Source organism: Periplaneta americana, chromosome 10, assembly GCF_040183065.1.
Source record: "Periplaneta americana isolate PAMFEO1 chromosome 10, P.americana_PAMFEO1_priV1, whole genome shotgun sequence".
In the NCBI taxonomy this organism is placed as follows: Eukaryota; Metazoa; Arthropoda; class Insecta; order Blattodea; family Blattidae; genus Periplaneta; species Periplaneta americana.
The window spans coordinates 167,210,346-167,223,506 of record NC_091126.1 but is presented as its reverse complement, the minus strand read 5'-3'; the positions used below and the strand labels follow the sequence as shown (position 1 = coordinate 167,223,506).

At 35.3% G+C, this 13,161-nt stretch overlaps 1 protein-coding gene across 5 annotated transcripts in view; it reads right to left on the bottom strand.

Moving 5' to 3' along the window:
* The window catches only part of LOC138708143 (serine-rich adhesin for platelets-like), a 220,709-nt gene that overhangs the window by 30,681 nt on the left and 176,867 nt on the right, over positions 1-13,161 (bottom strand). For 4 of the 5 annotated variants that reach the window (XM_069838373.1, XM_069838372.1, XM_069838369.1 and 1 more), the window contains 3 exons: positions 10,049-10,274; positions 5,105-5,377; positions 4,759-5,028 (listed from right to left, as the gene is read on the bottom strand). In XM_069838373.1, coding sequence (XP_069694474.1) covers positions 4,759-5,028; positions 5,105-5,377; positions 10,049-10,274 — 769 coding nt within the window. The remainder of the gene's footprint in view (positions 1-4,758; positions 5,029-5,104; positions 5,378-10,048; positions 10,275-13,161) is intronic. The other variant, XM_069838371.1, reaches the window with a different exon arrangement.

Here is a 13,161-nt window from a genome sequence, read left to right as displayed (position 1 = left end):
AATATGTAATAAAATCGAATGGCGGGTTGATTCTAGATACACCAGGGCCCTTGAAGAGTGAAATAATAATAAAATTGATAAATACAAAATCAACCGGAGCGAATATGAACAGGAAAACCACATATTATGTCGAACTGATATTTACAGTCACAGTCGTTATGGCATTGGTCTATTGAACAAGTTGATAGTAGTAGTTCAAGGTTCCAATCTCCCCGAACCTTCTTTTTTTTATTAAAAATTTGTCATCATATGTGTCTCGCAAAGCTATAATTATGTGGCGATGTCTCTTAGAATATGCCCAAACTCTAATAAATAATAAACCTCTCTCTCTCTTTCAAGCAATACTGCTATCTGTTAATAAAACGGAAAATGATATCCAGAAGGAACACTTTTCTTCCAGCAGGATAATCATCCGACACACACCGCCAACCGGATTCAAAGATGGTTTATGAGGAGGCGTGATGTCGACCCAGTCGACTGGCCTCCAAATTCACCAGATATGAATCCGATTCAAAATTTGCGGGCTGCAGTCAAAAGGATCCTACACTCTAATTGGGCAGAACAACCACCCTTTCGGACACCTGAGGAATTGTGGGACAGAGTTCTAGATGCGTGGGAGGAGATGGCCAAGAATTTAGACCTGTTCCATAATCTTGTGGACTCCATGCCGCGCACGAGGGCAGTTGTTGACACAGGTGGTTTGTGGACGAGATACTAGTCCCCACCACAGGCCTTGTTTTGTTAATATATTACAAAATTGCTTGTTTTTGTTAATTTAATTATTTATTTGTGTTTGATATGCGTCCGGTTTTTTAGGATGTGAAACACGTATTTTTGTTTATACAGCCAGGTCTCACCTATTAATAGCTCACAGGCAGGCATAACGAAGTTTATTAACAAATGCCACTTCACATTTAAACTAACAAATTAAGTAAAAATTAAAATAAAAAATAATAATTTTACCGTACCGGGAGGCGAACTCACAACCTCTGGTACGGATGTCAGACTTCTTACCACTGGGCCACACACTGCTCGTAAGTTTTAGTACATTATAGACGGACGACTTTCAATGAAGAGACACCACAGCAATGCCTTGCAGTGGGTTACGTTTACACGAGTGAACCGCACAATAGAACTTAGCATTTCTATCGACCAAGAGTCGGCCCATTCTTTTTGCCGCTAAGTGTACATTATCGCATTCTATAATCTACTGAAATGAACTGGATGCAACAGAAAAACAGGACTGTGCTATCCAAATCGTGAAACATGGCTACTGACATCAAAATCCTAACTACTTCAACATGGGAATAAATTAATCATCAGTACCATGATTCGAACACTGCATTTCAACTTGGAAAAAATGCAAGCAATCGATATAAATTCTGTAAAATAAATATACTGCATTACTGTATTAAGAATATAATGTAGACCTATATTAAATTAATTATCATATTCACTCATTCGAAATCTAAACACTTACCAAACAACAAGATATTCTACGTGAAAATATCACATGTTTTATGAAGTCATTCTGAGTGGTTGAGTGGTTACCATGTTTTCCATTAAATCAGAAGTTCGTGAATTCACACCCAGTTGAGAGTGAAGGATTTTTAACAAATATGACGTATTGAACGTGACTTTTTTTTAGAACAGAAGCAAGGCCAGCATGTCATAAATTTATGGTAAGTAAAAAATCTGTTTTGAAAGACATGGCTTTACGCAAAACTTAGCACCAGTTTCTGATCACAAAGAAACCAAACCTGCTAGTCATTAATTTCACCTACTACTCTGTCAGCATCTGGACATCCCATTACAGAAATGACCATATGGGCTATTCCATATGAAATCGATCAGTAAAAAAATCGCATTTTTTTTATACTCTAATTTTTTCCCTACTTATACAAGGTGCTGAGGGGAGTGCATTTTCAAAAATATACTATCGAAAGTCAAACAGTTTTCGTATTATTGAGCGACAAATTTAGTGTATTTTATAAAAACAAGCCTCTTTCAGCGCTCAGAACTCTGGAACCATTTATTGCAGAACATTGAACGAGAGCTTATTTTGAAGCTGACATTTGGTAGGTTATGTTAAGATGTAATTCTTATTTTTATTGTACACGGAGAGACAGATAATCTGATTTTACTTGCTTTTAGGCTTTTTGGCCATTTGTAAAAATGTAAAAAAATATTGAGAAAAAACCTTGTATTATTAAAAGGGATTCGGCATTGTTTGGTTAGTGGTACGGCAATAAATTTCGAGGATATTGAATAGATTATTTTCACACGCCTAGACTTGAACGTCGCAGTGCTGCAAGCACTGGCCAAGAGCTGAAGATAAGCGAGTATTGGGCGTCATTTTACTCCTGTGTTTATGAAAACCTGTGATAAAGCTAGCACAGCCATGTGCTGCTAGACGATACATCACATGTTTGTCTCCTGGCCTCGCTTGTCTCGGCTAGCTCCCACCTCACAGTCAGCTGGTTACTTCACATGCGTACTATTTATTTTCTTTATTTGACATTTTCAATACTTTCTTATTAACATACCATCAGTAAAAAATATGTGTTTATTTGTACTTTCAATGCAGAATCTAACTATATATTTTTTAAATATTTTTTTCTAGCCAAAGGCGTCTTAATGAGGAAAAATCTAAATTTCTCAATTTCCATAAAAAGTAAGAAAATCTGTTTATATGTCAATATAAACTTTAATTTCTCAGCATCAAAATAAACCATGATTTTGATCATTGCGTGAAAGGGTTTCGGAGCTACAACAGTTTAAATTTGCTAATTTTATGAAAATACGATAAATTTAAATATTTTTAATTTAAACACTATGAAGTTCTGATGCCTCAAACTTTGCACAAAGTATTGTATCACAGTTCTCCACGTACAAAAAAAGTTTCATTGTACTTAGAAATTGTAAGGTCAATTTTCTCTATATTTTGTTCGATTTGAGATGGAATAGCTCACCATGGTAACCAAGCGACCATATTTTATAAAATGACTGTAATTAATATTCATTATTACTGTCATGCACAAATTGTATAATCAGTACTCTGGTTTAACTTCTAAAATTATGTTGAAATTTAACAACGAATATGTTCCAAGCATAAGTCTCATTCCTATTAACATGAAATAAGAAATATTTAAATACTACAAACAATATTTAAATTAATAATATAACTATACATTTGGTCATTAGAACAGGAACTGTTATCACTTATTATGTACCTAAAGAAGAAACACAAGTACAACAATATGCTTACTATTAATATTAAGAGTACACTATAATGACCAATTTCCTCAAAATCTGCAAATTCTAATGTTACGAAAAAAAAAAACAATAAAAATTATATAGGTACATACACACAATACAAAAACAGGAGCAATAACAATTCAAACAGTAGAAGGAAAGGATCTTGATTTATTCCACAAAGACGCGAATGATTTTCTTTTGTCATTAATTGTACCCAACCTTCTCACCAACATGTACAAGGGTGTATTTCTCTGAAACATTACTTCGAATTCTGAGAATACAGAAACAGACCCAAGTATCTGGCTAAGAAGACAATATAGGCAATAGTCTATTTTAATTCAGTATCACAATTAATATTCAAAGATAAACCACACATATTGGGCCAATTATACAGTGTTCATAGATTTGATAAACGTAAAAAATTATATATTACAGTTACATGAACACTAATAAATATAATATAATTATTAAAAAATTAGTAAAAGTCAGACATGTTTCGGAGATGCTTCTCCATCCTCAGTGACTTTATCACGACGGCTGGTTCAGGTGATCAAACCGCGTTGTTGCTTGGCTTAAAGGAGGGTTTCTTGCTAGACACTTTGTATTCAATTGTGCAGAGCGAACTTTAGCTGAGTTTCCATGATTAACTGGAAGGGGGAAAGCTGGAAGACCGTCGGATAATCTGATGATCAGTTAATCGAGAGACAGATAATCGAGGACCTACTGTAGTTAGAAAGTAACTGCCAGTTCTGGTATTTGTCAGTACCAAAATTCGAAACAAAGCTGGCAAAAGGAATCTGAACCTGACAACCATAAAATCACTATAGCTCTCTAGCATATGTAGTAATAGGAGGAAAATGATTAGTTTCATCCTTAGAGTACAAAGTAAGATGATCTGAATTGTAATTAAGATAAACACATGTATTCACTACGCATCATTTGCCATTCTAAAATTCCAATGTTTTCATTTATAGTCCCGTCACTCTTATTTCCGGCAGCCAATCACATTGCAGGTCGGCTGCATTTAAACGTGTGCGTATTGTGATTCGCTGATGACGAGTTATGCATTTCCTAAGGCTCGATAAAGACTTAATATAATCGTCCGCCATTTTGGCTCTTTCGATGGCGTTCGCAGAAAGCACACGAGGACGTTATTTGCCACTCAATTATTTGCTGAATTACAGTGCGTTTGATTTAGTATCATAGAAGCTACGACATGATAATGTTTAATGGTATGGCAAATAGATTCCTTGTATGGTAGCTCGGCAACGAAAGAACAAAAATGGCGAACGATACTACCTACCTAGACTTTATAGAGCCTTCACTTCCTAAGACGTAAGCAAAGAGGAGGAGCCACGACGGGAATAACAGCATCGCGACTATAGCATCTCAATTTTTCATAATTGAGCCCTTCCATGATCATATTTCTCAAGTCACATGATATGTAATGAATCTATTTACTAATAAAGTAAATGTGTACAATGAAACAAAGCATGTTACCTGTTCTAGTCCTCCAGAGTTTCCAACTTCCCGCAGGTGGTTGTTCATGAGATCTTTCGGTGTCTCAGAAGTATCCCGTGCAAACATGAGTATTGCAAACAGAGGCACATCATCAGATCCGCTAGTGTTTTCTCGATGGAGTTCCATTGCACACTGCAACATGTGTAGTTTCACAGCCTCCATAACGTGCAGGTCCAACGAAGGATCAGAATTGAGCAACGAAGCCAGTGTCTCTTCACGATCTCCATTTGTCGATGACAAAAGTGATGCCTATGCACACAAATGCATATTAATATGCTGGGCAAGACGTTCTTGTCTCTCTATTCACATCTCAAGGCGCACTTACCACATTGTCTAGTTTGTGAAGACAAGCTTCCATTCCGTGCAATACATTGTTGCCCTGATAAGGCAAACGACCAGCGAACGTCCAATCTTGCAACCACCCACAACCTTCACTGTTTAGAGCATGGGAGAGGCACTGGAAGGTTTTTGCACCGTTGGGAACAGGCAGTCCCTGGGCCAGGGCTTGGAAGATGGCAGCACGTACCCCACAGTAGTTATCCCCACGAATACGACGAAGATGTTGTAGACCCAACTGTGAAGGAATTTCTGAATAACCCTGCAGTTAAAACAAATTATTATCTTTACAAAAGTATTGCAGCGAACAATAACAAAGTTTGGTAGTTTAAATGGAAATATATAGGTTTTTCGAGAGTAAAAGTTACAGTAACTTAAATTGCTATAATTTTTATACAATCTTAAAAATTCTGGCACTGGCTTATTACATAAGAAATGAGACTTTTTGCATCAGCATGACAACGACTTTGTTTTTTTTTCTAATTGTTCTGTTGTAATTACATTTTTTTAATGAATTAATTTAAGTAAAAGTGCGTTTTATCACTTCCTATTTGTGGAAAGGAATTATATTACTTCTGCATACTTGTACAGTAAAACCTGTTCAAGACGGAAGGGACATGGTCCTAATTTTTTTTCCATTGTGGACAGGTTTCCGTATTATTCAGATGTGAAATTAAAATGGAATATTTTATCATTCTTATACAAGAAAAACAAAATGACATGCCGCAAACTGCAAGAAGTACAAAGTATTCCGTTTAACACTATTCATATTAAATCAGCTTTCTGTCGCTTATTCCGTTGGTGAATCATTTTGATTAAAATCTGATTTTCTGTATAAATATTATCGTAACTCACTCATTAGTCATTAAACATTAATGTTTACTAATCTCATTCAATTTAATATCTAACATTATATTATAATATTGTGCTGTATATCATTGTACATTATTAATTAACTGGACTGGAAGCCATCCATTAGAAGCCTTGAATTCAGGCTTATCTAATTTCTTTGCCAGTTGCAGAATAGATCCAGAAACTGACATGTTCTTCGAAAGATCATGAAGAACCCACTCTCACAACAGTTCATTTATTTCCACACAAACAGTTGCTTTATGGTTCCTTTTATTTCACCAATATTGGCCACAAGCCGCTCACTCATTATGATCTTTATCTTTAAAGTGTCACACCTGAGTTTTCCACAACTGTACTTCAATATTATTTCACATAGACTTTGTTTCTAATTTTCCTTTAACTCGATAACTTTTACTTCATCACTTAATGTTAATGTCACATTTTACGCAACTTTTTTTTTTTACCAGGAAATCACTACACTTGCGCTCTAGCCTTGAAGGGACTCGTCTGCCTAGTCAACAGGGTAATAAAATTTATTACCGACAGGCCAACACACCCTCGTACCCTCTAAAATTTTGCAAAGCAAACTTATTTTTATCTTGGTGACCTACACATTATTTCGTATATTCCTTGAAATTACACGCAGTTTCAAAATATAGTTTACATTAAAGCAGTGTGCCCAAAATATTATTTCCGTTTTGAACAGTAGCAGGCATTTTCCGTTTCCACGTTGGGCAGTTTCCGTTTTATTCAGGAAAAATTATACATAATACATACGAATTTCGCCGGGACCAATAAACTGTTCCGAAATAGACAGGATTCTGGATTATTCAGGTTCCGATTTGAACAGGTTTCACTGTACCAGGTATATTCAATTTTATTACAAATGTCGATACAGCTTTTCAGCAGCAAGTTGAAAATGGGGAGACAAAAACTTTTACAGTAAATGGTGAACGTTATTTTAATATGCTCCAAAATTATGCTATATTGGTTTTAAGAAATTTAAACATTGAAAATATCATATGCATGAAGGATGGTGCACCTCCTCACACCTTTAACTAGATAAAAGAATTTTTATATAATATTTAACATAAGATTAATTAATATCTAATATCGTCGGTTTACAAGCAAAACACATTAAGTAAAAAATATTGACTCTGAGAAAAAGCCGAACATAATGTATATAATGTATGTGTATAAACTTAGAACTGGAAAATAAAATACACATAAAAGAAACAACTTACAAAAATAATATTTTGAGGATTCAGTTTTGTCGAGATCTTTTAAATGCCTCTTTCTCAGAAGTAATATTTTTTACTTAATGTGTTTTGCTTGTAAACTAACGATATGAAGTTCTCTTCCTAGCACTTTAAAATTTTTTATGCTCGACCATGCCGAAATGTAGTAATTATACACCTGGTAGCAGACCTTTAATGCATGTCATTAAAGTACACCTACTCATTAAAGTACAGGTGTTCAGCCAATGACAACTCAGCTTACAGGTGTTCTGCTAATGACAAGTCAGCTTTGTACCGTTATAAAACCGCAAGTATCGATTATTCTCGGATATGCAATTGAAAGAGAATTAGTGAAAAGTCACGGAGGCTGGAAATCCAATACTGTCGCAGAAGGTTATGTTCTGTTACAATAATAATTAGCGTTAATTGTAAATAATATTCAAATAAATTCAATTTGTCATCTCGTTTTTCAATGTCGAATTCAATAATCAAGGTTATATCAAGTTTAACGGGATTACATCAAGGTCAATGACATTATTGTTCCTAGGAAAAAATCAATACTTTCGCGTCTGCGCACATCTCACAATTCACGACCTAGAACAAGGTCACTTCCGATCTTGTCAGATACAAATAAAATGTATACATCTGAATAATTTCAAGTTAGAAATATGGTCGAGCATAAAAAGTATGAAACTCGCCTATAATGGTAATTAAGAAGCTCGTATGAAACCTATGAAACATACTCGCTTCTTAATTACTATCATTATAGGCTCATTGCATAATGTACTATTATGCTCGACCATGCCGAAATGTAGTAATTATACACCTGGTAGCAGTCCTTTAATGCATGTCATTAAATTTTTATTTTTTTTTTATTTTATTGGGTTATTTTACGACGCTGTATCAACATCTAGGTTATTTAGCATTTTAATGATATGAAGGTGATAATGCCGGTGAAATGAGTCCGGGGTCCAGCACCGAAAGTTACCCAGCATTTGCTCGTATTGGGTTGAGGGAAAACCCCAGAAAAAACCTCAACCAGGTAAGTTGCCCCGACCGGGATTCGAACCCGGGCCACCTGGTTTCACAGCCAGATGCGCTGACCGTTACTCCACAGATGTGGACCATGTCATTAAAGTACACCTATTCATTAAAGTTCAGGTTTACGATTATTCTCGGATATGCAATCGAAAGACGAGGAAAACATCACAGAGGCTGGAAATCCAATAATGTCGCAGAAGGTTATGTTCTGTTACTATAATAATTAGCGTTAATTGTAAATAATATTCAAATAAATTCAATTTGTCATCTCGTTTTTCAATGTCTAATTTAATTTCAAGGTTATATCAAGGTTAATATTTGGTTTACTCTGTAGGTTATAGGCTATCAAGGTCAATGTGGAGATCTGTTCCTCAGAAAAAATCAATACTTTCGCGTCTGCGCACATCTCACAATTTACGAGGTATTGCACAAGGTCAGTTCTGCTCTTCAGTTAGATACAAATAAAATGAATACTTCTGAATAATTTCAAGTTAGAAATATGGTCGGGCATAAAAAGTCGTATGAAACTCGCCTATAATGGTAATTAAGACGCTCGTATGAAAATTATGAAACGAGTGCAAGCGAGTTTCATAAACAAACATACTTGCGTCTTAATTACTATCATTATAGGCTCGTTGCATAATGTACTATTATTTCATTTTCGTGAAAAGTGTTTTTTTACATGTAACATTTATGATGAACACTATGGGTCTGAATCTAAAACTGTAGTGTCAGAGGTGACTGAGGTCATGTTTACAAATTAATTTGTTTCTTACTGTAATCTATTGCTTGAAGTAATATAACAACATACAAACAGAAATTTGGTGCAATAAGAGCATTAATAAGAATTTTAAAATAATATGTAATACTTTTGTTTATATTAGTATTACAATATCAAAACGTTATGAAATCATGAACTTTATTAACATAATATAACCCCTTGACATAAGATTAATTATTACTAAATGTAAAGATTTCGTTCCTAACATATTTTATGCTCGACCATGCCGAAATGTAGTAATTATACACCTGGTAGCAGCCCTTTAATGGACCTCATTAAAGTACACCTATTCATTAAAGTTCAGGTTTTCCAACAATCAGAAAGCACCACTGTAGCAATATGAAAGCACAAGTATCGATTATTCTCGGATATGCAATCGAAAGACAACTAGCGAAACGTCACGGAGGCTGGAAATCCAATACTGTCGCAGAAGGTTATGCTCTGTTACTATAATAATTAGCGTTAATTGTAAATAATATTCAAATAAATTCAATTTGTCATCTCGTTTTTCAATGTCAAAATCAATTTCCTGGTTATATCAGGATTAATGTTCATTTTACTCTCTAGATTATATCAAGGTCAATGACATTTGTTCCTCGGAAAAAAATCAATACTTTCGGGTCTGCGCACATCTCACAATTTAAGAGATATTGCACAAGGTCACTTCCGCTCCCCAGTCAGATAAGAATAACATGAATACTTATGAATAATTTCAAGTTAGAAATATGGTCGAGCATAAAAAGTCGTATGAAACTTGCCTATAATGGTAATTAAGACGCTTGTATGAAAATTATGAAACTCGCTTGTGCTCGTTTCATAAACATACTCGCGTCTTAATTACTACCATTATAGGCTCGTTGCATAATGTACTATTCTATCTCTAGCTTTTCATATTAACATTGTTATTGCAGCCAGCTCGATGCACTTTTGATGCATTACAAAATAAACGTTTTAATTTTTCATTCAGTCATACAGATTGTACTTCATATTCAACTTATGTGGGCTCTATACTAGAAATTACCTGCAGAATTGTTTTTGCTTTCTTTGTTTTTCCTTGCCATTCTTGCACTGCATACTGGAACACATTCGTCCGTTGTCCAATGTTCTCCACTTCAGGAGATAATCCAGAACTGCCAAAATCAGACACAGGAGAAAGCATATCAGATGGAAGGTTCTCACTGCCTGGTGACGACAGTTCGCTTGGATTGCTGCTGCTTTGGGCTGTTACAGTTGCTTCATCCCAGCATCTGCCGTGTTACCAAAATGTGTCAAATAATTAAAGAGACAAGTCAATACTGACTGTACAGTTTTAGCCTGAAAAAATCTACTGAAATAAATTATTTAATTATTTATTTATTTATCAAACTAGAATCTCTATAATAATGGACTTTTAATTTAAAATAACTTTGTTCTATACAACAATATGTAAAGGTAAATGTCCCCATCACATGCCATGGGCATGGAAGTAGAGCCCCATGCTTTCAGTGGTCTCGGCACTAAAATAAGGTATGTGATCAGCACCACGCTCTGCCTGTCTTTTACCCCTGGGAAAGATTTGGTACTCAATTTGATAGGAGGCTGAGTGAACTTCAGGGCCGTTCTGGAAGTTTGACAATGAGAAAATCCATACAGCAATACATATAATTTAAAAATCCACCACTCCATATTGCACTTATTTTAAAATGGCAGCTGCTGTTATAAGCTTTTTATTTGCATTTACATAATACTGTCCAGGTCCCGCGCCGTGGCATCGTGGTATAATGCATCCTGCCTAGGACTCGCGTTACGAAATGCGTGCTGGTTCGAGTCCTCATGGGGGAAGAAATTTTCTCATGAAATTTCGGCCAGTGTATGGGACTGGTGCCCACCCAGCATCGTGATGCACTTGGGGAGCTACGATAGTAGCGAAATCCAGTTGCGAATACCAGCTATAACAGCTGGGGGGATCATCGTGCTAACCACACAATACCTCCATTCTGGTTGGATGATCGTCCACCTCTGCTTCGGCATGTGGGCGTGAGGCCAGCAGCCGGCTGGTCGGTCTAGGCTCTTCACGGGCTGTAGCGCCACGGATTATTAATACTGTCCAGAGTTACCATGATCTTTTTAACATTTTTTTTTTCCTTCACTTGTTTCTATATATTTTCTGAGTTACTTGTACCATATTTTTTAAAATGTTTTATTCTTCTTCTTCTTCTTCTTCTTCTTCTTCTTCTTCAAAATTATGTTAATTTAATTTTCTATTTCATATATAGGGTGAGCATTGGTGTATTTCTAAACAAAAAAAGTGCACTGGCTCTGTGATTTCTGTAGTACTAGTAGTAGTTGTCTTCGTTGTGGTCTTCATAAACACTACCACCATAAATATCCATCAATTATATTGGCTGTATATGAAAATCATAAAAGTGCCCTGAGGTCCTATGTCATAGATTTGTGATATGTAAAAGAAACATTTTTGTATTTAAGAACTGTCAAGGCAAATTACATAACTGTATATCACAAATGTAAAAATTCAAATGTACAGTACTTCAAAATTACATAAAAATATATGAAACTGTAGAATTTACATTAAGATCTTCTGAATAATGAAATAATGGAAACCTAAAGATTTTAACATGTCATAGGTATATTTTGATAGAGAGCCTCGTCCCCATCCGCGATTTTTTGCTTTCGAATTTTGAAAAAAAAAAAAAAGAAAAAGAAAGGAGCAATTACGCTAGTAAACATGGTTATATAAAGTAGTGGTTAACACCACATTATAAACTTACATGCACTGCCCTGGGTAGAGCAGTAGCCTAGCTCATTAAGGAACATTTGTGTAATAAATAAATTAAAAAAAAACATATCCAGGTCTATCATGATAATCAGTTCCCCTTCATATAAGCACATTATTTTAGCTCACGAATGGAACTCTGAACATTGGGCAGTTGTGGTGTGAATCCAAAAACTTGCATGTTAATCCTGAAAAAAGAAGAACAATAGGGGTTTTTATGGCAAGAAAAAGAAGCTCGGCTACATACCAAGCCATATTTTGGATAATATATATGAGGACGTCAGCGAAAGATCCTTTATTGAATCTGCATTCCTGAAATATGACCCATGCTATTATATGCAGCACTTGTATGGTGAACCAGAACATTGACGTGTAGGAGAAAAACCTTGTTGGATCATATACAGAGATTTGCCTGCATTGGAATTACATGTGCCATGACAACTAACCCTACAATGGTTGTTGAATTCCTGATAAGATTACCACCTCTGCATAAGGTAATAAGACAATGCAGCATACAATGTTGCATACAGAATCAGAGGCTCTGGCCAATGGTTATTCTCTAATAAGTCAGTATTTTAGACTGACTATAGATGGCCGTGTATCAATAAATCCCTCAGAAATGGAGTACCTAGAAGTAGGAGGATACAAGTTTGAAAAAGTCACCGAATTTAAGTACCTAGCTTCACTAGTTACCTCAGATAATAATGTGAGTGCAGAAATCCAACATAGACTCCTCACAGCAAACAGATGCTATCATGGACTTCAAAAACAGTTAAGATCACATGATATCAGCCTCAACACTAAGTACAAATTATACAGGGTGTAACAACTTTAATGTTTAGAATTTCTGGAACATGTTCCCTGACACGTTCTACATCGATTAAACCTAACATACCTATATCCAAAGTTCTATAGGTTTGGAGTATTTGTACCCCCAAAGTTAAATTTTTTAGTTTAATTTTATCACTGAATACTGAAAGAAGTAACACCAATTTCCGAAAATGACATGTCTATGTCATTATTTTTATTAGTACCATATTACATTTTAATATCAACTACTTGTGGGTATGAAAGAAGCAGTGCAAAGTTGAAAAAGAATGTCCTTAAGATTCCAAACACTGTACTTCTTGAAATTTGCCAATAGGCACGTGAAAATACCTGTGCACTAGGAATCCTACGATTTGGGAACCGTGCTTGATATGCCAAAACAGCTGCTGTTGCACTGCCATTACACAGTCCATACACATAAACTTTGTCGGCGTATTCCTTATGTGTGTACACAAAAGGCATGTTTTAATGGTCAAAACTCAATAAAAAGACTAGTCACAATACGGTTTATTTTTCTCACAACTGTTATTTTA